Here is a 24,994-nt window from a genome sequence, read left to right on the forward strand (position 1 = left end):
TCCCCCTCCAGCCCGCTTCGCCCCCTACAAGCCGGTGGACATCATGCTCAAGCCGCTGCTGTTCGAGGTGCCCAGCATCACCATGGACTCGGTGTTCGTGGGCCGCGACTGGCTCTTCCAGCTGACGGAGGACGCGCTGCGGCGGGACGGGCCGGGCGAGGGCCGCGGCGTCATCGTCGTGGGCAGCGTGGGCTTCGGCAAGACCGCCATCGTCTCCCGGCTGGTGGCGCTCAGCTGCCACGGCGGCCGCATGCGCCAGATCGCCTCCAACAGCCCCGGGGCCTCCCCGAAAAGTAAGGAGTGCGCCCCGCATGGGGGGGGGGGTGGGCGTTCAATGGGATTAGAGCCCCGGCGTCCCCGAACTCCTCCGGCTTGCTAATCCGGGCGCGCGCGATAGCCTCGGTGTAATTGCCGACGGCGTCGGCGGCGGCTTTGCGGTCGTTCGGGGGAAGCGCGGGGTCCAGACGTGCGCTGAGCGCGCCCGGGCGGGTATCCGGCTGCGCGCCGCAGGAAGTTTAGGGGCGGTTATTTACGGGGGGGGCGTTAAAATTCAAATGTCAGCGTTTTACGGCAACGCCATTAAGCCTCGGAACATTCCGGTGTTTAAGCCGCCGCCGCGCCGCTGGGATGTCTGCGGTGTTCGTCTCGCTCGCCGTGAGTCAGAGCGGGGACGGGGAACAGACTTCGGGCACCTCGCGTTCCATTTGTGCTCAAAATTACTGCCGCGTTCAAAATCGCTCTCGCGACTGCTTTCAAGCACATTTAAGGTTTCCGCACCTTGAATCGCTCAAAACAGATTTGTTCAATTGCTGATTTACTATGCCGGATCGGAGGTGGTTGGTGATTTTGCTGTTTGTTGACTTCACGCACAGTAAACCAGCAGAACGAATTTAAATGCGAAATTACACCGTGTTTTTCGGCCATATTGTATCCAGGTCTTCGCGATGAAAGGGACGGTTTTTAAGATAGCGAGTGTTCCGTGTGGATGTGGTCAGTTTAGGTGGCCGTTCCATAGAGGGTTAGCAGAGCCCCATAAGACAGACGCAGACAGAGAACCGCGGGTTCGAGCCCCAGAGAATGCACTCCTGGGAAAGCACACATGCTCCATCTGTGCTAAGCCATGGTCAGTGAGACCTCCGCTCCATAGGGGGGCAGCAGTGAGCATCGCGTCCCATGTCCCCCTCGCAGGTGGGACCGGCAGCGCGGACCTGCCCCTCAGCCAGCCCCCCCAGCCCGCCCCGCACCCCAGCGCCACCAACACCCTGCGCAACAGCAGCTGTCCCGGGACGCCCGAGCTCCAGAGGCGCAGGGAGGAGGCCGTCAAACACCTGGCCGCCAAGGTAGGGTCCCACCACGCCCGCCCCCCCCCCCCCCCCCCCAAGGAATCCTCCTCCTCTCCTCCCCTTCCGTCGATCTTGGGTAAAAATGTATTATCTGTTCATAGGGTTTTTAAAATAATGTTCAGCAGACGGTCAGTAGCCGTGGCTGAGTGGTGTTCTGAGCTTTCCAACTGACTGCAAATTAAATGAGTGACACTTGGGTCCACCCTTAGTGACTTTTATTGTAACACAGAGCGCGCTCTTATTGCGTGTCGGTTTGGCTTCAGTTGACGAATAGGCACTTGGGCCGCCAGACACCTTCACAAAGACTGGATTACTCTTGCTAAATCAAGATGTTTTGCCCGAGCATCTCTCTGTGGATTGACTGGTGAGAGGTGATTGGGAGGGTTATGGTCCTGTACCTGATAAGAGCCATAATGGACTCCAGGTTCCCTGGAGGAACCCATTCAGGTTTCTAATTAGGTTCTGAAAGAGGACCTCTGTACCACTCCACGCAGCCACAGTACAGTCTCTGGTATTGGGTTTGGGGGGTTGAGGTGGGGGGGGGGGTGTTGGTTGGTTTGTCGTTGTTGGACTGTATGTCTGGACTGCTGTTTCAATTCCCCTATGGGTCAACGCGGTTGTGTCATTGCGCCAGACATTTGAAATTTTGTCAGTTAATTAGAATTGTTTTCTATTTTTTCTTAAAGCATTCGTTTGCCAAAGATTTGGCTTAATATCATGGCTTCCATTGCACAGCTTTAGAGTGAAAGTATGTAATGTGAAGTTTTAAATCCTTTGGAAAGGGGTGAGACCGGAGTCCAGATTCCCATAGTGCCCTCTGTTTCGCGATTGCCTGTGCGCCGTTCTGTTGCTCGGTGAAAGAACCAAATGAGTTGGAGGACAAAGCCACCCCGAGGACATGGCTCTGTGTTGCCTAGGGAACACGTCAGCAGGGTGGCCAGAAAGAGCTCTTGTGGAGCAAATTGCCTAAATCGCAATTTAGCCCCCGGTGTCCAGCATTCTGGATGGCTTCCACCTGTATTTAGACTGGGAACTTAGCGCTGGCTAATTGGCATAATCATGCTCATTCATTTAAATCTAGTATTGAGTGTGCCGTGTGCGTGTGTAGTGTTGGGCGGTAAGTGACATGTATAAACCTGTCGTGTGGTGCTAAAACAGTGCGGGTATTTTGAAAGGCATATTGAGAAAATATTATTTATTGTGCTTTCATTACCGCTGCTGATTTTCATATAGCACTCCAACCTGTTGGAGCTTCCACGCTGGGTTTCCTGTGAGCAAACCATCTGGGTTTTTGGAGTGCAAGTTTACAGTTTACATCTTTGCCTCCTAATTGTTCCATTCCAGCAAATTTCCTGCTCACACCCACTTAATTAACCATCTGTCATTTAGCGACTCGCTTAATGTGTTTTCTCCTACCCTGCAGAGTTAGCTCGCATTAAACAGGCGGTTGAGACGATCCTTTCCCAGTTCCATTACAAACCGAAAACTTAAAGGGGGGAGGGAGGGAGAGAGAGAGAAAAAGAAGAAGAGAAACAGACAGAGTGAGAGAGGAACCGTAGTATCCCAAAGGGCGTAAGTTGTCGATGACTGCTGATCCATTGCCATCAAGGGAGGGCGGGAGAGGAGACCTCACGCCAGAAGCGGATCGAGCTTAACCGTCGCCGGAATTCCGGCGTCCAAAGCTCCTGAGCCCATTCAGGCGCTGCTCCGTCGGAGATCCGCCTCTGGCGAAAACCAGTCCGCCACCAGTTTGTCGGCGGCGCGAGGTGTGACGAGGGTCCCCGCCGAGCCGGCAGCGCGAGCTGAAGCTACCGTACGAGCTACGAGCAGCGGAGAAAGCCGACCTAGGCGGTTCTCCGGTTGCCGATGTTTCTCGGAGCGTAGCTTTCTCGGTTAGCGTTTTCTCCGGTTAGCGTTTTCTCCGGTTAGCGGTTGGTCTGTGGGCGTGCAGACGGCTGAGGCTGCCGAACAGCAGGCGGGCAGGTGCTATCTGAGGTAAGGCGCATCTCATGAATGGGAAATCTGCGGAGTTCAAAGGCTGGCTCCGCGGAAGCCGAGGGCGGGCGAGGCGCGGCCTAATTAAGGGGAACGCTCTTCCTCGTTCCGGCGCCTTCCGTCCGTCCAAAAACACGGGACATCTGTTTTTTTTTCAGCGTAAACACGCTCAACTTCTTCAAAAGACCCACGGCGACTCGTCAGATCATCGGTCTAACGCATCTTCCCCTGCCTGCATTTTTAATTTGGCCGCTTTCACGCGCTGTTTTGAGTTGTGTAACATCGACGGAAACACAGGCCCCCGCATTATTACGGAAAATTCGTAGGTTTTCTGGAACGGTTGGTCGGCGTGGTCTCAGTGGGCTTCTTTAGTTAATTATGATGAATGGCTTGGCAGGGTGGGCTGGTTGGGTGGGCTAGTCAGGGCTGTTGGCTGGCGGCTGGTTTTGGATCGTTTCGCTGCCCGCTGAATGGAGGATCCCTCGGCATCGGGGTCACCGCTGATTGATGCTCTCTGTCTGCGCGAGATCGCTGACGTCTCTGTCGAGCCTGGAAGCCTACCTCGAAGTGTAAAGCAAGACGTTCCCATTAGCCCCATCTGTTAAGCGGGAACATACCGCAGTCCTTCAAGAAAAAGCTTTATTTATATGTCACTTGTTACACACCCGCTGCAAATGCACTGGAGGCCATTGCTTCAAGATCCTCGTGTGTCATTCAGTCGTTTACCCAGTTTTAGACCATGCTTGAAAAATTATGGGATGAATGAAACAAAAAAATTGAACTTGCACGCTCATATGCAATAACAATATTCACACACCACACACACACACACACACATGCGCACACACACACACACACATAGGCGCACACACATACACACCTGCATGCACGCACACATGGGAAATGGACCATCCCGCTCTGACCCTGTGGCATTTCTGTCATGCGACTGTGCTGAGAGACGCAGTGTCCCCAGTGCAGAGGAACCGTATGCAGACACCTGCTCCTTCTGTCTTCTGTAAGTGTGTCAGCTGCACCAGCTTTGACTCTAACTAGGACAGCAGCAGTCAAAGCTACCCTGCCCCCATCTCCTCTCTCTCTCTCTCTCTCTCACTCTCCTTCTCCCTATCTCTCTCTTGCTCTCTCTCACTCTCCATATCTCTCACACATACAGTCCGTACACGCACCAGCACTCTCTTAAAGAATGGAAGGATCCCTTAATGTCCTTCTGCAAGTTAATCATCTCTGCTCTGTGGGGAAAAGGGCAGAAGAACGGACGTGGTGAAATATTACCCCGTGAGCCTGTGGTGTTCTTTATGGGTTCGCCACCGCGTAACCCTGCTTGAGCGTAAAGTGCTCCGTTACCATGGTGAAGGTTACCGTGCAAAGGATGTCATGGACCGGTGTTCTGGGACCAGAAAATAGCAACGGCAAACATTCTCCCACTAGGATGCTCATGTGCTAATGCAAAGAGGGGGATGACACCGGCGTGTCGAGTGCGGTCCTTAGAGGTCCTACAGCCTGATTTCTCCGGCACTTTGACATTCTGCGGCCATTATAGCTGAATTTGTGACACGTGCTCCACAGTGAAGTGTGCTCTACAGGTCTCTAATAAAACAATGCTCTTTCACAGTAATTGTAGTCATAATTGTGTTTAGGAAATCCTTTTTATTCCATAACTTTGTGAATATATTTTGTTCGTCTTAATTGGCATTTAAGATGCACCTAAGTTCCTTTGGATTACGTTGTCTTTTAAATTTCCAAATACTGTAATAGTTCTTCATTTCATGGACAAAAGCCTTGCAATGGGATTTAGACACGCCTTCACATCGTGTACTGTGTGCCCTAAAATGGCTGCTTCCTTTCCCCTCTCTCTCTCTTCCTAAGGTGGTGGCGTACCACTACTGCCAGGCGGACAACACCTACACCTGCCTGGTGCCGGAGTTTGTGCACAGCATCGCGGCCCTGCTGTGCCGAGCGCACCAGCTCACCGCCTACAGGGAGCTGCTCCTGAGGGAGCCCCACCTGCAGAGCATGCTCAGTCTGCGCTCCTGCGTCCAGGACCCCATGGCCGCCTTCCGCAGGGGCGTGCTGGAGCCGCTGGTCAGCCTGCGCAAGGGTACGCCCCGCCCCCCCTTTCTCACATCCGCAGTAGAGGCGCTGCTTTGAGCTCGTGTGCTTAGGGCAGTGCTGTCCGTATGCTGTCGTGTGCTATTGGTGACTTGCAGGGCTGTGATTGACAGGTGACTGTAGCTCCGCCCACTGTGTTTATGAAACGTTCGTTCTCCTGTCAGGGCTCACATCATAATCCAGGGAGAGCTCATTGGGGCCTGAAATATGCGTTCTTCCTGAAACGGTAACCTAAGTTAGCAGAAGACAGTGTTCAGTGCTTCTTGTACAACAGCAAGCAAGCTAATTCATTTCTTTGGTTGTGCTTCTTCATTCTTAAGAAACTGGCAAGATAACTTGTTTATGCAGTGGTTAGAAAGCTATATACCGCCCAAGACTGAGCAACAAATTAGTTTGTCATGATATACGCACCATCACAAAAATATGCAAAAAAACCTCACTCATGGGAGTGTTTTTTTAATTTTTTTTGGAATGCATGAAATGCAATGACAATAAACTCGGGTTAGCACAGGATTCCAAAGTAATTGGTAACATCCTGAGTTTGTTATTAAGGCTAGCTGAGGATCATCCGAAGGTCAGTGTCTGTGACCTTGTGTGCACACACACAATTCTGCCTTCTTGTCCTGTGCTTAGTTAATGTCATTTCTGGGGCCTGAGCAATGTGTATGCGTGCAATTCAGCGTACGTACACTATAGAAAAATTGAGATTTTCATTTCTCTAATGAAAAGAGAAAAGAACCGACCTGGGGATGACTTTTTACAGGGTGGGTAGCGGGGAACGGGACAGATCTGTCTCGTCAGCCTGCCTCCCCCCCCCCCCCCCCCCGCCCCCCCATTGGGATTAATGGCCTTGGAGATGAAGCTCGATATGAAAATGCTTTATTCCTTCCATCAGAGGCCAAAGCCTCCACCAACTGTCACAGGAAGATGGATAAAAAAGCAGAGGAAGCTTATGGACTTGGCAGGTCCTCAGCTTCAATATTGACAGTAAAACAAAGTTAGATCCTCTATTTCGGGCCGTGCGCAGAGTTAACCGTTTCTCTGGTTCGAATGCCACGCTATGGCCCAACTGGAAATGCGCTACAGATTTTATCATTTTTTTCTGTGATTAATTTTTGAATCCTTTTCGATCACTTCGCCGTGTGAATCAGGACTGGGTTGGGAGCCCCGTCTGATGTCACCCCTGTTGTTAATTCTAAATTAAAACGCCAGTTTAGCATTACGGTAACTTACTGTAGAACCTACACCGCTTTATGGTAAAGACCCATGTTCTTTCTTTATAGAGAACGGCTTGTGCTGTTATTCCAATAACACATGTTCTTTCATCACAGTAAATATTTTATTTTCTCTCATTCCTGCTGTAGAACTGCTGTATATTCATTTCAGTGAATTTCAGCCCCTTTCATTATGTATGTTGTCCCTTAGCATTAGCAGCACTATTTCATTCTTCGCTGTCATTTTTCGCTGGGACTGATTTTGGCAGTATGTGCTGTAAAATCTCCGAATTCAGGAAGTACTGGAGGTCTGTTGGTGATGCACTCGTCAGTGAGGTTTCACGGCTCAGGCCAGGGTTTCTCTTAGTAAGAAACTGAATTGGTGGCGTGCTTATGGGATACTAATGTAAAATTATGCATTATTCCTAGACCTGGGTCAAATATGTATTTGAATTATGTTATTAAAGTTAGTTATGCTCAAATAAACATGTTACTTACAATAAACAAACTTTGTTTATAGTTTGAAATATTGGTGAGGGTGAGGGTTCTTCCTTAAAACTTGTAATTAGCAGGAATTATGTCCGCCTCTAAAGGGTTAAATCATCTCAAGTAATTATTTGGCCCAAGTCTTGTGGCTTGCAAAAGTAGGTTACTCACAAGAGCGTCCCGCTCTCTTTTCTGCCTTCCGGAATGTTCAGAGCGGAAGATTCCGGAGGACGACCTCATCATTCTGATCGACGGGCTGAACGAGGCGGAGTTCCACAAGCCCGACTACGGCGACACCATCGCCTCCTTCATCACCAAAATCATCTGCAAGTTCCCCGCCTGGCTGAAGCTGATCGTCACCGTGCGGGTCAATCTTCTGGTGAGGGGACGCTTCTGATGAAGCTGGATTCGCACCACTGCCCTCGCTTAAAATGATTTTTTTTTGGCTTCCGTTGCTTTTTAATTAACCTTAGTTCATATGAAAAGAACTGGTCACATCTGGATGTCCTATAGTATAGACGCCTGGAAAATTGACGCTTTTAATATTTGATGAGCCAGAGTCCCTGCGGTCGTGATTTCAGACGAGGGGTCAGTGAGAAGGATAGTCTTGGTCCGTGTAATGAATTTGCATTGACCTGCTGTTCTAGCCTGTTCTGATTCATGTACGATACACAACACATTGTCTCATTGAAAGTAGCTTATCCAGTTTGTGTAAAGATCCGTTGTCCATTCTGTTCAGGTGCGTTGTTGAAAGGCTCTGCGTTTCAGACGTCACTGGCCTTAGCCAATGGTAACTCTCTGCAGCGGAGAGGGTGGCTTTCAGTGTAACTCCCCATTCGCCCACTGGCACGCGCAATTCGGGATTTTGGCCACGGAGGCCAGAGTGGGGACGATAAATTGTGTTTCTTGTCATACCCGGTCCCTCCGGCATACCCGCCATTTCCACAAGGTACCACCAGAGGTGTTGTACGGATGGCAGACAGAGCACGTGCGAGATGGCCATCGCAGCCAATCGGGAATGGAGCAGATTAATCGGAAGGCAGGCGGACAGTGGGTCGCTCTCGTGCCCGGTGCGTTAGCCGCGGACGCGTGAGACCGGTAGAGACAGGCAGGGATCGGGACGCCGTCTCTGTGATTGAGGCAGGGCATTAGCTCTGAGAGGACTCTCTGTACTAACCAGACCGCTAAGCCCTGCGGCCTCAGGCCATGGCCACCGCTCGTTGCGCACAGAGAGAATCGCGCAGGGGGGTAAGGAGGAACGGACGTCCCTTCTTCATCTCTGCAGCGATCTGTCGTTTGTCTCCGCTGTCTCCGGGTCTGGTCCGATTTGGGAGGTTCACATCCTGTTCTCTGGCGAACGTCCTCGGGCGGGTTAACCGGGCAGAATGGGCTTTTTTTAGGGACGTTAATCCTGCTGTCGTCCGGCCGCGCCGGCGGTGCGGAAGCCGGGTCGGCTCCCCGGCGGTGCCGTAAATGGGGCGCCGCTGCCGAGAGGCTGGGGGTCGCGGGTTTGACTCAGAGAAACGGCGCTGGCTGGGGAGCGTCATGTTCAGCAGGCCGTCTGAATCAGAGCTGGTCTGTGCGGTGCCCGTAGAGAGCGCTGGGGGTGGGGAGTTTGGGGTGGGGGGGTGCAGAAAGCTCAATGACGTATCTTGTCTGACTTGTTAAAAACAATGCAGTCACCGATTGAAAAAAAAGAAAGAAATAAATAAAAAAATAAATGCATAAAGTGCACTCGCTGAGATTGATGGATTAGACTTTATCCACATGGGCCCTTTTGCGTAAGTGAATTCCTCTCTAATGAAGTCTGCTAAAACGGGCAGGCGTGGGAGGGGGCGGGTAGTTTGGCTTTTTTTTCCCTCCCGCAGGCTCTCGGGGTGACTGCTGTTTCGCTGGCCTAATGACTGCTTCCCCCGGCCCACTCTTCTCCCCGACGCGCGTCCGTCGCAGACGCCTCGGCCCTCTCCTGTATTATTCAGCGTTTCCCTCCCTCCCTCCCTCTGCCGCGAGCTGGCACCCTCAGATCGAGGTGTCGCATCGCGCGCGTTCGCGGCCAGCGGGGGATTGTGGGAGTGCGGTGTACAGCGCCGCCGATTTCGGGCCCCATGACGCGGGGCTGTGGATGCAGAATCACGCCTGTGCCCCCCCCCACCCACTACCCCCCCTCCCCCTCCCCATCTCAAACCCTTTGTTTGCCACCAGAGCCTCGACTCCATATCACAGCTCTGTGTAAACAAAACCTCCAGCTCGCTGACCTCTGAGAGATAAAAGTCTGAGAACAAATATGTCAGGCTTCATGAAGGGAAAGATTGCCATTTTATGGCCAGTTTATTTATTTATAGTTGCCGGGGCGATGTGAAAGAAAATCGGATAGACGAGAAGAGGCATGACCGGAAAGTCAGATTTATTTTTGTTAGTATTAAATTAGCCGTGGTTTTTCTTTTTTTTTTTCCTGTTTGAATGTGTACTTCCAATGCACTGGCATTCAGTGACCTCAATATACAAGGTACTGTAGATACCTTCAGAGTGTTTGTTTCCTCTGTGCTGAGGTATTGAAATGTGTAACAAATCACTTTTCAAAAGGAAGGAGGTTCTTTGGTATTCTGACCAACACTCACAATCTGGATGTGTCAGTCTGGCCATGTTATCATCCTCTAGTGTAATTGACTGAATAAATTTTCTACATCTCTGTCTGCTGGCCTAGTGTAAAATGGTTGCCTATTTATATTAGCCGAGGCACCCCCTTCACTATAAAAGCCTTTCAGATTCGTGATTTATTATTATGATTTAATTTGAGATTGCTGCTCTTCAACAGGAGATCACCAGCCTGATGCCTCTTTCCAAAATCTCCTTGGACGACTTCCCGGGCAACAAGGACATCAACAACGACCTCAACGCCTACATCCAGTACCGCATCAACGGGAGCCAGGAGATCATGAACAACATCTCGCTCAACGGCAAGGCCGACCCGGTCATCGTGGGCAAGGTGAGCGGGCACCTCATCTCCCGCAGCCAGGGCTCCTACCTGTACCTGAAGCTGACCCTGGACCTGTTCGAGAGGGGCCACCTGGTCATCAAGAGCGCCAGCTACAAGGTGGTGCCCGTCTCGCTGGCCGAGCTCTACCTGCTGCAGTGCAACATGAAGTTCATCACCAACTCGGCCTTCGAGCGCACGCTGCCCGTCCTCAACGTGGCGCTGGCCTCGCTGCACCCGCTGACGGACGAGCAGCTGTACCAGGCGGCCAACGCGGGCAGCGTGGCGGGCGAGCTGGGCTGGGAGGACTTCCAGCAGCGCATGGAGGGCCTCTCCTGCTTCCTCGTCAAGCGGAGGGACCGCACGCGCATGTTCTGCCACCCCTCCTTCCGGGAGTGGCTGGTGTGGAGGGCCGACGGGGAGAGCAACCACTTCCTGTGCGACCCCAGGTGAGCGCCGCCCGCTGGAATCGCCCGATTGGTCGAGCCTTCAGATTTTTTTTTTTTTTTGGCTGGACCTGCAACAGCGGGGGGCCAGCCCTACAAACGCAAATGTCTGTGACTGAGTGATGAAGTTACACACCATTGGTCGGCCGAGTTATGAAGTTACGCCATTGGTCGGCCGGATCACGCGTGTTAGGTCCAGCCATGTACTAGGTTTTACCCTGGTCTTGTTTCTCTCTCAAGAAAAGCTTTTCCCCAAAATAGCCAGAAACAGAATTGAGTTTTTGTCCCCTCCGAGCCTCCCGTTGAGCGACCGCATCGATCGACGGGCCGAGCAGCCGTGATGTAGGTCAATGTAGCGCGCGGCTCTCCTGCTAAAAACATCTTCACAGCGCGCGCCGGAATTTCGTGTTTCGTGTATAGTACTGATGTGCCGATGAGGTCATTCCCCCCGTTTGACAACGGCGATTTTCCGGAGGCGGAATGAGGCGTTCCAGCCGAGCGGCCGGAAGCGTCGGCGAGCGCGTGTACCTGATTAACCGGCTTCTCGGACGCCGCCGTGGCGTGATTCGATTCGGATTTTTCGCGTCGGTTGAGCGGGAATCGATCAAAGCCGGGCGGAAGGAATCGATCGAGGCCCCGCTCGGTGAGGTGGAGGGGGGTTGGGGGGGTGGGGCAGCGCGGCCGAGCGGCGGGGGCTGGATCGATGGCGGCGGCGCGAGGTAAACCGCGGGAACGCGTCCCCTGCCCGCGGCTCTGGGTGAAATGACGCCGGCGTTCGGGCCCCCGGCTCCTGCTCTTCATTTCCTGTCTTTAATTTTAATGGAGCAGGGCTCCGGGGGGAGAGTCACATGGTCCAAAATATCTCCGCAGCCACAGGAAAATGCCGGCAGAGCCACGTTTTAAAAGGCATATACCGTGCTCCACGGCAACAGACAACGATCCTCCGCAATAGATCTCTGCTCTTCTCATAAGTGTGTATTGATTCAGTAATGACGGTAGTTTGTTTCAGTTATTATTCCCATAGTGACTGTTAGAAGTTATATGCTATGTTTATGAATTGTCTGTTCGTGATTAAACAATATTTTCTTATGATTTGATACAAAACTAATGAATTCACTTCACTTTGAGTTACTTCATCTTCGTTATGGATTACGTAGGCGCGTGTGCAGTGGTTGCTTCTATTTGTGAAGCGCACTGCGTTCAGAAGCCCAGGGTGGCAGGTTCTGTTCTCAGGCTGAGCTCCGGTGGGAATCCGCGCAGACTGAGGGCATTTTGTTCGGTGGGAACAGAGGGCTTGTGAGCACGCGCCCTAAATCAGACACCCCCGTCACTTCGCCTCTCTGGAGATGGGAAAAGGCGAGGCTCGGAGGCCCGGGAACGTCGGGACGCCCTCGGGTTCACGGATCGAGCGTCGCGCCGTAAAAAAAAAAGCGATTTCCTCGAACCCGCCAGAGAGAGAGAGGGAGAGAGGGAGAGAGAGAGAGAGATCAAATAATAATAATAATAATAATAATAATATTTTATTTTAAAAATGTATTTATTTATTTATTTATTTTAATAGAATGTTCATTACTAGTATTCCACTGTAAATATGTATTTTTAATTGATTTATGATGCTTTGGCAATATGTACCTATGTATTTCCTGCCAATAAAGCAATTTGAATTTGAATTTGAATTTGAGAGAGAGAGAGAGAGAGAGAGAGGGAGAGAGAGAGAGGGAGAGAGAGAGAGAGAGGGAGAGAGAGAGAGAGAGAGAGAGAGCGGCCATTTACGGGCGAGGTCGTCACCGTAAAGATTCCTCGGAGACTTGATTTGATAACCGCCTGAGGCGCCGTGGCGGGCCCGGCCGTTTGTCCGCTCCCTTAATGAAGTCGCACCGCGCGGACGCCGCTCACACCAGTTACAACCTAATCGTCCGTCTGCGCCCAAAGCTTCATCGAGAGCCCTGTTGTTGTGCAACGCTTCCGTTTTTTACGAAGTGACATCATTTATGGTTTTGCTCTTGGGTGCGTCTCCCCCGAATGGTGAGGATCAGAACTGAGGTCTGAGTCAGTGTTTGATCGCTCGCGTGGTCCTGCCCTCGTAAATCTGCAGCTCCTGGCGTTCGGGGTTTCTTGGCTGGTTGTCGCGGACGTTAGCCTTGCCCTGGGAGTACCTTTCTTTTTTGGAACCTTGATTTTTGAGGAGCGCTTCATTGGAGCGGCTATAGTTTAGAGCCCGTCCAGGCTTGTTTTGTGACGTACTTCGATTCAAAATGAAGGTGCTGTTGTTCTCCGTTTTAAATGGTGGCCACTAATTTTTCAAGTTGGGCATATCGCAACAGTATGGTGACTTTCCTTTCTCAGCATGACTCCTCAAATAATCATTTCTAACAATCATACTGAGGTCCTGCAAAAATTTAAAAAATTAACTACAGTAGCTTGTTTTTTTCTATTTAAAAGTGAACTCATAATAAGTCAATATTTTAATGGAGACGCTTAGGCAAATAGATCAAAGGGAACTGCAGTCATGCGTCGCCTTTTAATGAATGTACCTGTTAATTAGCACTACAACAACCTGTAGCGACGGGGGGGAGCGCAAGAACTGCGTTCTCCTCTTCCACAGTAAGTCAGGCTAGGGAAGGTGGGCTCGACAGTTTTAAACCCCATCTGCGCCCCAGCCGCCAGACAGTGCCCAACTCGAGGCAACAGTCAGACTTTTTAAAGCTAAGCAGATGATCTTGCCACTGAAAATCTCTGTGATCCTTGTCTGAATTTCAAAGGGGTATTTTACATAAGACCTCAAGTGCACTACCATATCTCCCTAGTTACCTAACTACAGTATATGAGAAGGGAATTTTCTGTTTCATTAAAGTAGCTGCTTAGCTTTGTGTCGGCACTTTGCTTTTCAACTGTTATATTTGATATTACTATTCTGCCAGTATTGTTGATTAGCATGTTTTAGACAGAGTAGCAAAAAAATTCCTTACATATTAGCCTAGTTGTAGGTTTATTTCAGAAACTTTTATCTCAGAAAAAAAGTTCTGGTAATAGTGTAGGGTACTCACAGTGACTGTTCCCCACTGCTCTCTCTGTGGTAAAAAAACAATCTGTTACCATAGATGTTATTATTACCTGTTATCTGTCCTGGTACGCTTGTGTTGTTTATGTGATGTGTGAGACTTGGTGACACAAGGCCAGGGCTGCCATTGGTGGATTGTACTCCCGCTTTACCCCGAGCGTTTCCCCTACAGGCACGGCCACGCCCTCATGGCCTTCATGCTGTCGCGGCAAGAGGGGAAGCTGAACCGCCAGCAGACCATGGAGCTGGGGCACCACATCCTAAAAGCACACATTTTCAAGGTAGGGACCCCCCCCTCTGCGCCCAGCGGGGGACCCACCATGGTGTTTAACCCGGGCGGACAGCAGCACAGCTCTGTCGCGGCGTTTCTGTTAAAATCTCGTTGAAACGTGTGTTAAATGGAATAAATCCTTGTAAGTGGCCGAGGCCCCAAGAGAATTTGATGGTAAAAAATGGCCGTCTCCAGTGCTGTGGTGGAGGGCAGGTTTGAGGCATGTTCTGAGCACCTGTCTTTCTCTCTCTCTCTCACTCCCTTTCGCTCCCTCTCTCTCTCCCTCTCTCTCTCTCGCTCTCTCTCCCCTCCTCCCTCCCTCTCTCTCTCACTCCCTCTTTCTCTCTTTCTCCCTTTCGCTCCCTCTCTCTCTCTCTCCCTCTCTCTCTCTCTCCCTCTCTCTCTCTCTCTCTATCTCTCTCTCTCTCTCCAGGGCCTGAGTAAGAAGACGGGCGTGTCCTCCAGCGTTCTCCAGGCTCTGTGGATCAGCTGCAGCACTGACGGTCTGTCCGCTGCCCTGGCCTCCCTGAGGAACCTGTACACGCCCAACGTGAAGGTCAGTCCCCCTGGGGTGAAGGATTGACTGGCAGGCTGAGCATCACCAAAATGGCAGCCTGTGTGTAAAATGGCCACATTGCTCTAACTGATCCCAAAATACCTTCTACAAACGACTGTGCGCTCAGTTGTTCTGCATCAAAGAATGTTTGCACAAGAAACACAGCTTTCACCTCACGGTTTTCCTCCTCCGGGTGGGCTTCCTGTATACAAGGGTTCTTTGTGCTTTGCATTGTGTTACAAATTTAAGGAAGCATCACATTTTCCTTAGAAAAATATAATACTTCCCCATAAAGATGTGCAAAGGGTGTAAGGTGGTGCCTCCTTAATACTGTTACTAAAAGTTGGGAGTGAAGCCCCATGGGAATTGGAGTGCACTCTTCATTGTGTTGGAATGGGTGCCGTTAGCTCACGTAGTCATGGTGATGAGTGGAAGGCCTGTGATGAATGAGGAAGGCCTACCGTAGGCACCAAATGGCGCAGGTTGCTTTTTCCCATTAGTTTGATGCATTGCCTCTTCATCCGAATTCCGTGCCACTGTAAGTAATTACAGGGCTCCTTTAGATTAGCAGTAATTTAATAAACAATCGGCCGCGTCCACGGCGGAGCGCGCTAAATAATTTTCTTTATGTTGAATCGCCCTGGATCTCATTCTGGATGCACACCTCCTACTTCATTATTGAAAAATAAAATTACTTTCCCGCACACGAGGGAATTAATTATTGGTGGGAATGATGCATCCCTGCTGGGTGAAGAAATGGCCTTGTGTTACTTTCTGAGTCTTAAATCTTTTTCTTCTTCAAATAATTTGATTTTTCTCTTCATGCATCAAGCTGCCGCGCGTTTCTCGCTTGCCCGGATCTTGCCGCACTAAGCTAGCGTTGCTCACGGAGAGGGGGGACGCGTTTTATATTTCTAATAACTTATTCCGGCGACGCTCTGGTAAATAAAACGCATTCATTTTCCCGTGCTTAACACACACACACACACACACACACAGCTCTCTGATTAAGCATTTATAATTCATTTGCTTATGGAGAAGATGATGATGCGATCATTGCTTTCTAGAGTCAATAAATCACCACTCCCGCATCCGTCTAATGCGTTGGGAAATTGCCAAATTGCTTAGAGATGCCGAGGATCGGATAAACCTTTTGTGAAGTTTCCCACAGGAACAGATTGAGACATCTAAGCAAAAAATAAATAAAGACAGAAAGACAAAAAAGTTTGTCTGCGATGAAAGTGAGACTTTGGTCCCGGGTCAGTTTTTTTTGCAGATGTCAGTGCTACAGGAAATTGAGTAGGTCACCGAGTGTGTGAAAGGATGAGATTAGGTGGGTCTGGGCAGGCGCGTGTCAGGAGGGGGAAGGACCTTCAGTTCACCAAGCTGCACAGCGGAGGGATTGATGCCAAAGGGCAGAGCCAGGTTCATCCTGCTCCACAAACTCATCCCCTGCCTTTTAAATAGGCTGTTCTCCTCAGGAACGGTCATCCACTAACTCATCCCCTGCTGCTCTACAAACAAATCCCCTGCCTTTTAAATAGGCTGCTCTGCTCTGGGACAGTCATCAAGAACTCATCCCCTGCTGCTCCATGAACTCATCCCCTGCCTTTTAAATAGGCTGCTCTCCTCTGGGACAGTAGTTCCACTTTGGTTTCCTTTAGTTTTCCTCTGAATATTTTCACTGTTTCTGTGAAAATGTTCCTGTGTCTGGCTCAACTAGCCCAGTCTGTGTATTCTTCTTAATAACAATGGAGTTAATCACTCACAGACCAGAACCACACAGAATTATGCTCAGTTGAGGTGTGTGTTTGAGTGTGTGTGTGTGTGTGTGTGTGTGTACGTACATACATACGTACTGTACATTTGTATGTATGCATTTATGTATGTATAGAAGTTTATTTAATTTATGAGGTTATATTTGTGTGTATTTCATTCGATGCGGCTTTGTGTTGTGTATCAGTGCAGTGTGGGAAGCCGGTTAGGCTGTGGACAGGAGAATAGGAGGAAAGCCACTTTTGTTGTAACCTTGCGCAAAGTGCTTTGAAAAGCCCTTGCTGACCGAATGGGTGAAATGAACTGCAAAATGGCTAAGTGTGCAGTAACAAACAGTGGGCTTTCAGTCTGTGGCGAGGCCTTCTAGGTGTGAGAAACAGTGCACTTAAAGTGCCTGCGTGACAAAGTCTTTCTTGGTTTGAAAATAGTGCACTTTAGATGCGTGTGACAAAGTCTTTCTTGCTGTGAGAATGAGTGTACTGTAAGTCTTTATGAGTGCACAGAGTCTATTTGAGAGCAGCGCAGCGTGGGTCTGGAAAGCGGGCGTGTCGAGCGCGCCCTGACGTGAGGCGCCGTGCGTTCCCAGGTGAGCCGTCTGCTGATGCTGGGCGGAGCCAACGTGAACTACCGCACGGAGGCGCTGAACAACGCGCCGGTGCTGTGCGTGCAGTGCCACCTGGGCCACCAGGAGATGGCCGCCCTGCTGCTGGAGTTCGGCGCGGCGCTGGACGGCGTCTCCGAGAACGGGATGAGCCCCCTCTGCTTCGCCGCCGCCGCCGGACACCTGGGCCTCGTGGGCCTGCTCTGCAAGAGGGGGGCCAAGGTGAGCCCGGCCCCCGCCACCGTCGTCCCGGTGACGGGGATTATTTACGCTTTTAATTTGACACCTCTGATTGAATTTGTGCCGCAGTCTTAGGAAGGGACTGCGCTGTAAACTCACTGAATGCGGGTGAAAGGGAGTTGTGAGTACGTGCGGGTTGACCTTTGAAGGGTGGGAGTTGGTGAGCGTTTGCTTTTGCCTGTTGCCAGGTGGACCACGCGGATAAGAGCGGTCAGTGCGCGCTGGTGCACGCCGCTCTGAGGGGCTTCCCCGACGTCATCCACTTCCTGCGGGAGCTGGAGTGGAGCCCCGAGGGCCCGCAGCAGGACTGCAGCCTGAAGAGCCGGGCCCTGCAGCAGGCTCTGGTGGGGGCCTCCAGCATGGGCCACACACAGGTCAGATACTGCACAAACACACACCTTCACACACACATAGGTCAAATACTGCAGACACACATATAACACACACACACACACACACACACGTGTATGCGCAGTCACGCACACACAAACACACAGAGACAGACAGAAACGCACACACAGTGCACACTCACAAATGGACACACACACAAGTAGTTTGATCACAGTGAGCCTGCTCCCTGGTGAAATAGCATGGCCTAAGTTATTTCTGTTTACCGCAGTGGAAATGTAAGGGAAATAAGCTATTCCACAGAGAAACGGTCTTGGAGCAGGAGTTTGCACAGAGCAAAGCGTCTTCATTACTTGTTTTTCTGTGTGACTGGAATGTAATGACTTTTTCCCTTTTCTAAAGGAGAGCAGGCAGTTGGCCCTCTCTCTCTGTTTTTTCTCCTCGTACCTCGGGGGGGAGGCAGAGAGGGCTACATATAGGGCCGGGATCACAGCACAGAAAGACTTGGCAGGGAATCGAACCTGCGGCCACACGGGGGGGGATTCAAATGAGGGCTGAGAGCCGGCCGTCCCGTGGATGGTATCCCACAGTGTCCCTCAGGGCGTATATCGATGGCTCCTTGTTTGGAAATAACAGATCCGGTCTTGTTGCGTGTTATTGACCTGTGGCTCAGGACATGGGGGTAGGGAATTCTGGGATGGGGGAAGCACTGAGAAATTAATGATACTGAGGAAGCGGTATTCTTCAGAGGCCCGGCTAACTGCGTGTAGCTGAGTCTCAGACACTTCGGGCCGCTGCCATTAATTTACCGCGCGCTGGAGAGAATGGGATTCACGCGGACGGCTCTTTTTGCCGTTGACGAAAAGAAGCCATCTCGTGACCCTGATCTCCGAGTTGTGTTCTCAGCACTTCGCGCGAGCGTTTGATCGATCCCGTGTTTGTGTTTTCTCTCGTCTGGCAGGTCGTGAGGAGCTTGCTGGCGTTGAGCGACGAGCACGCGGTGCAGATTGACAGCCATGACACGCTGTGGGGCGAGACAGGTGAGTCTATTCTCGCCTATGACTGAGCGTTACTGTTTTTCTCTGTGTCTCACACAGTGTTTTGTCGTTTGTACCTGTGTTGCATGCAGTGTTGTGTTTGTATCTGTCTCACACGGTGTGTTATTGTTTGTCCCTGTGTGTTGTACAGTGTGTTATTGTTTGTCTCTTTGTGTCACACAGTGTGTTGTACAGTGCATCGCTGTTTGTCCCTGTGTGTTGTAGAGTAGTTGTGTTGTCCTGTCTCGTGTTTGTTGTTTGTACCTGTGTGTGTACAGTGTGTTTTGTTTGCTCGTTGTACACGTGTGTTGTACAGTGCATCGCTGTTTGTCCCTGTGTGTTGTACAGTGTTATTGTTTGTCTCTTTGTGTCACACAGTGTGTTGTACAGTGCATCGCTGTTTGTCCCTGTGTGTTGTACAGTGTTATTGTTTGTCTCTTTGTGTCACACAGTGTGTTGTACAGTGCATCGCTGTTTGTCCCTGTGTGTTGTACAGTGTGTTATTGTTTGTCGTTTGTGTCACACAGTGTGTTGTACAGTGCATCGCTGTTTGTCCCTGTGTGTTGTACAGTGTGTTATTGTTTGTCTGTTTGTGTCACACAGTGTGTTGTACAGTGCATCGCTGTTTGTCCCTGTGTGTTGTACAGTGTGTTGTGGTTGTGCTTGTGTGTTGTAGAGTGTGTTGTGTTTGTCTCTGTATCTCACACAGTGGGGTGGCTTCGCCCCTCCCTCTCAGTCTCTGATCGTGGCTTCCCTTCCGTCTCCATCCTCTGCTGCAGCTGTGACCGGGCTGCCCATCGCAGTGTCTGCAGTCGTTACCCCGCTGTACCCTGTGCTGTTTGGGCCTCATCTGTTAGATTGTAGCTGTTTCGAGCCATTTGCATATATCAAACATCTGCTCTGATTATTTTTGGACCTTTTTAGGCGCAGCTTTCCTCCTGCTCTTTTCCATCTCTCTGGAAATGGCCCCTTAGCCAGCTCATTTTTGCTTTTATCATGATGGAGAGCCATCAGCCAAGATGGCTCTCCTCTGGGCTAAGTTAGCGGTTTTCCAGCAAAATTGCAGCCGCCGGTCCCATTAGCCTAAGCAATGGGCCAGTGGTTTCACACGATGTCCATTTAGACTGGCCCCCACCATTTTTCTGGATTTATTACAGACATTGATCCAACTCCCCGTCATAGATTGCTATCAGTTCCAGTGCAGCAGAAGCTTTGTATGCGTAAGAGATGTGGAAGGACACATTGATCATTAGGCTCTGCACAGTGCATCCCCTCAAAGAACGTGCTGTAGCAGAATGGGACTTAACTGTAACCTGCAAGGACTGAGCGCTGGCAGAATGGGGTTTAACTGTAACTTGGCAGGACTCACAACTAGCAGAGTGGGGTTTAACTGAGGAACAGGTCTCACAGGATCGACACAAGCCAAGAGGAGCAGAGAACAAAGGATCGGTCTCTACAGCAACCCCGAAAAGGCAGTCGGATCGCGGAACAAAAGGGCACGTTTGGCTTCCCTGCGCATCCTCGGAGCGTTCGTAGTTAAAAGGCTGTCATAATTTGCATGTGTCGCCCGGGTTATTAGATGAAGGCAGGGAATGAGTTTGCACACAGGGCACATTGTTTTCTGAACAAAGCCGAGATAAGGCCCAAAGGCACGGGAGGCTGGAACCACGACATGGGTATTGGGGTTTGAACATCGAGCTGCTGTACACTTCAGCAGGGACAGGCGAGTTGCTGTTCTCGTGTCCTCCAGTGGACCTGACTGCCTGCCTGGTTCTGTGGGAGGGTGGATGAGCTTCAGCACAGTACATGGAGCTCTGTACATGTTGACAATACAAATGTAGTGTATACCAAAAGCTTAACCTTTTAGTCATTTCAGAACAAATAAATCTGCATTACTTATATATATATTAAAATAAGAAAATAGAAGGGCCACGTATACTATGTGAAACCGTGTCAGTATTGCTACAAGGACGGGCAGTAATTCAAAAACACGCGAGGAAAATATTTATTTTCACAAATGCATTTTGCATGCAGTAGGGGTTATTTGCCCTTTTTTATGGTCTGAAGCATAGTGATGATTGCACCGACCTACATTTCCGCCACTTCGACTGTAGATTACAGACACAGTGTTTGAGAGGTGCTGTAATTCAGTAACCAGGTACGCATTGAACGCATTTTCGCCCATCCCTGGCCGCGAGTATCTCCTCCACTCAGAGCGGACCGTTTGCGTTTTCATGGTCAGACATCCAGGCAGGACAGATAAAACGCGTTCTCGGGCGAGCTCTTCAGAACCCATAATGCAGCGGTGGCTGTGAGCGGGAACAATAGCAGCTCTGTGCCGTTGGGTGCGCGCCAGGCTGCCGCGCTGCTAACGAACGGCTCCGGGATGTAGGTCAGGCCATTAAGAAAAGGAGGCCGTCTTTAGTCCTGCTAACTGGCGCTGGCGCAAAATATACTCCCTGGCAAGCCCAGTGGAGTGGTTAACGGGCTCTTTATGCTATCTCTGGGCTTTCCAGAAGTTTCTGCTCTTTCAAAACGTGCCTTTATCACCGAAGAAGGGAGGCTTTTATGTCTCTTGACACGGATTTGGATTTTTTTATTTTTTTTATGTGAAATGATTTTTTTTATGGGCAAAATGGCACCTCCATTAATTTGTAGGTAGCTCAGTGCATGCTGTATCTCAAGCCATCGTACCGTATGTCTGAAATGTGAGAGGTGACATATCCCCATAGCATAGGTGGCCAGTATTGGTTGTGGACTGGCATGGGTCTCTGTCAGAGGAAGACCAGTGATATTGCATCGAAATGAACGAGTGATCTTGATTATCTGTGGGTGTCTGTAGGAGAGCGAAAGGGACAGAGTTTTGTCTGACGGAGTTAGGGTGTGTTTCGTCCAGGCCGTGGATCTCACTCAGTCATGCAGTAAATGTCTCCTCTACCGTTGGGCTGTTTTCTCTGAGCGCGCGGTTAGAGGCTAAATCCGGGCCCGTCCGTTTCCCCCACATCCATTATGCGCCGGTGCCAGAGCAGGTGTCCCCGCCGAGCGCGATGAAACCCCGCTGACCCGAAACGGGGAGAAATCGCCCGTCCTCTGACGCTCCTGCTAATGAATGCGCATCGGAATGTAATTGCCCACATCTGGCGCCGGCGCAAGACCCCGGCTAGTGCCTCTTTGCATTCTGGGAGGTGCACGAGCATAAATTGTTTTGTGCTCCTCAAACTCCTCTGGGGAGCGGATTCAGAAAACTCATCACACGACTGGCGCGCGAGACGGCCGTGATCAAAGGAAGAAGTGTTGTGACAGCGTGTGATGCTCCACTTAAAATATCGTTTCATTATGGTTGTGAAATTAAAACAGAAATTAAAAATAGATGCAAGGGCCTGGATTCAGTCGACACTTAAAAGTCCTTTGCTTTGACACAAGATAAAAAACAAAGTTTTCTGTCTTCAAAGACTGTTTTCTGTAGTTTGGCGAGTTTGTTTTGGTGACTGCGGAGCTCGCCAAACAGTCTTGTGACGGGCGTGGTGGCGGTAAGATGGAGACTGAAGGTCTCCTTGACGTGCCTGAAAACAATGCCGTCAGTTTCAGGGGTGATCAGCACCCGTAAATCAGTGGGTTCTTTTTTTAGGTTAATTTAAACCCCTTGCAGTTTGGCCCAAGGCACGTTTTAAGTTGCTTGCCCTTGTACAGAACCGAAGATGTATTTAACGTTTCCTCAGTCAGGTAGAATAATCTTTTCAAAGGTACTGGGTCCGAGTAACATGAATGGCAGCAGGAAGCGGGTATTAAACACAGAAACCGATGGAAAACCCAAAGCAATCCACGACCTCGACTTAACCATGACCTCCCCTGCGAAGCGCTGCTCTCCGGCATCCGCACGCCCATCCCGTGTTTACGACCCGTCTCGGATGCGTCATCGCGGACGCTGGCGGAACACGCCAACGACTCCTTCATGCAAATGAGCTGGCTGTTCTATATTCATGCGGACAGAAAAAAATTCAATTACCCTCAGGTGCTTGCGCTATAATGTTAGATCTATCCTGAGAATAGAGGTGGCTAGTAAAGTTGTGAGCAGCGTAGCAGGGGCAGGTTCATTCCCGTCCTGTTTTTTCATTTCAGGCGCCGTTATAGTGGCTTTGTGATAGTTTCGGGGGAGGAACAACATGAAACAAATGTCAACAGGTTGAGGTCAAGGCGAATGTGATTCGTCTGTAATGCATCTTTGGGAATGTGCGTCTGAAATTGCAAGTAGCCAGATGTAAAGTTTGTTGTTGATCATTTGTTTTTATCTGTGTAAAGAAGGACGGACAGATCCACATTATCTGAATATGATTTATTAATAACGGGAAATGAGAATGATGCAGTCCTGACGAGCACAGTTTATCAAACTGGGGGAACGACGTGTATATTTGTATGCCAAGAGGTTAGCCCTGAGACTTTATGGTAAGTAATAAAAAAAAAATAATAAAAAAATAAGAGCATCAAAATAGCATAAAATATACAATAGCCCAACGGGCAATTTTTATATTGCTTTAGTCTGCTGTAATTACAGGGAGAGCTCTTTTAAGAGATAAACGCTCCCTTTAGCATGAACTGTGTTTAATGTTCTCAGTTTACATTCCGATTCATTATTTAGATTGTCGTGGCGTGTGTGCAGCGCCGGGGCATCAATCATCGATGCCAGCAGAAGGAGGAGCGTCTGTCTTTCTGTTGCGCTACGCGCAGTCGACGACCTCGGGGGCTGTGGGTTTCAGTCCGCGGGGGTACCGCGCGAAACCTAGCGGGCTCCGTGTAATGATCGCGTCTGGAGCCCGACCAGCACGGTACCTGCGCTGGCCTACTTCTGCTTCGATGGCGAAAGCGCGGTCCCTTGTCACCGGCCGCGGGAGGGGGGGGGGCACGATTGATGGATGGGCCGCGGCGTCTCCGTCTGACACGCGTATTTGTTACCCTTCACTCTCCCTTCGATTCCTTCGCCGCGTCCCCGCCGTCTTGGCTGTCCTCCAAACCCAGGTTACAGAACACCGCACGCTCATTACACACCGGTGCCTCTGAGTTCCCCATCGAGCAGTTAGTCCTGCCGTTTACCCGGTTAGGCAAACCTGCAGACCTCCTGACCAGCTGTTTAGCCCCGCCCACCCCACGGCGGTTCGTCTCCGCCTCGGTGCGTGCTTTCGGTCGGTCTGAGGACGCCGGGACGCGTTTGACGAGACTGCCGTCCTGGGCTAGTTTTTACGCGCGCGGCGAGCGCGCTAACCGCTAACCGCGCGGCGAGTGATTTATCGGCCTCCCGGCAGCCCAAGGACGGCCGTGGCAGCTGGGTGGAGATTGCGAGACTGGAGAAGGCAGATTAAGGTTGAGCTTTCAGGAAGATGTGTGCTAGCGCTCTCTTACAGCGCGCGAACAAGATATCACTCTGCCCGGGTCTGCCGCGAGAGGGGGAGGGGCCAGGAGAGCGGTTTGCAAGGCTTTATTGAAGATCAAAGATATCTTTTAGCCCCCGGAAGATCAAAGCGAATGATGTCACTGGGGTTTTCTCTGCTGATGTATAATAGAGACTGCTCTTTTTTTCCTTGATGGTAATTTAACCTTTTTACAGTTTCCTCCCTTTGGAACATTGTTGAAGAATGATCTTATCATTCTTTTTCTTTTTTTTTTTACTTTATTAGTTAAATTGAGAACGCCTCTTTCCTTGGGCCCCACCTATGCGTCTCCCGAGGGGTTTTTTTCATATTAATTGTATTTATCTTATTCCAGAGGTAGAAGTCTCGTGTCTGTTTGTGGGGCTGAAGTGATTAAATTGAGAGGTCATTTTCTTCCTCTAGCCGTCTCGGTCCTCTTTGTGCTTGGGTGAGATTTCCCAGTGGACCTGCCGGAGAGAGTGTGGTTTTCCTAGACTAGTATTACAATGGCAGCGCTCTGGCACTCAAACGGATGATGTCACTCCGTGTCTGCGTGTGGCTCGAGAGTCTTTAATCTTCGCCAAGCGAAGCAGAGAGCAGAATTATTCACCGCGCCTCCCCGTCTCCGCTGGTAGTCTGCCGAGCTACCCGGCTGAATCACCGGTCTCTAACACCGCGATAACGCGTGCGTTTCCGCTATCTTTTTCTAATAACGACACCCGCCGACGTTTTTCGTCTCTCCTTCTCCGTTCGTGAAGGGGAACCGAATCTGCTTGCCTCGGTCTCCGGTTCACGGTTTTGCCCTGACGTCGTCGCGGCTGAGGTGTATCAACCTTGCACTCGCCCGGTATCAGGCGCAGACTACCTTCTTTTTTAAAATTAACATTTTATAATGATATTCACTCTGGGGCACAGACACCTCTCTTTGTCGCTGCGCAGCGCTGGGTGCGATTCGCGGTATCTGTGTAATCCAGGCGGCGCGAGATAAGACCCTGCCTATCGGGCGATGGCGAAATGAGTGAAATAAAGGTGAGGCTGGCCGTAGCTGGCGTGGAGCCGCGGTGTGCTCGTGTCAGCGTTCCGCATATTGAGAGGTGAAAAAGGGGCTGATGACACC

General features: G+C 50.5%; 1 protein-coding gene across 8 annotated transcripts in view; it reads left to right on the forward strand.

Annotated features, from left to right (window-relative positions):
* The window catches only part of LOC135240343 (protein TANC1-like), a 133,888-nt gene that overhangs the window by 99,271 nt on the left and 9,623 nt on the right, over positions 1-24,994 (forward strand). For all 8 annotated transcript variants that reach the window (XM_064309699.1, XM_064309700.1, XM_064309701.1 and 5 more), the window contains 10 exons: positions 12-293; positions 1,189-1,340; positions 5,223-5,454; positions 7,378-7,544; positions 9,981-10,588; positions 13,819-13,927; positions 14,351-14,473; positions 16,836-17,072; positions 17,279-17,464; positions 18,400-18,478. In XM_064309699.1, the coding sequence (XP_064165769.1) occupies positions 12-293; positions 1,189-1,340; positions 5,223-5,454; positions 7,378-7,544; positions 9,981-10,588; positions 13,819-13,927; positions 14,351-14,473; positions 16,836-17,072; positions 17,279-17,464; positions 18,400-18,478 (2,175 nt within the window). The remainder of the gene's footprint in view (positions 1-11; positions 294-1,188; positions 1,341-5,222; positions 5,455-7,377; positions 7,545-9,980; positions 10,589-13,818; positions 13,928-14,350; positions 14,474-16,835; positions 17,073-17,278; positions 17,465-18,399; positions 18,479-24,994) is intronic.

The sequence above is a fragment of the Anguilla rostrata genome, chromosome 15, assembly GCF_018555375.3.
Source record: "Anguilla rostrata isolate EN2019 chromosome 15, ASM1855537v3, whole genome shotgun sequence".
Taxonomy (NCBI): domain Eukaryota; kingdom Metazoa; phylum Chordata; class Actinopteri; order Anguilliformes; family Anguillidae; genus Anguilla; species Anguilla rostrata.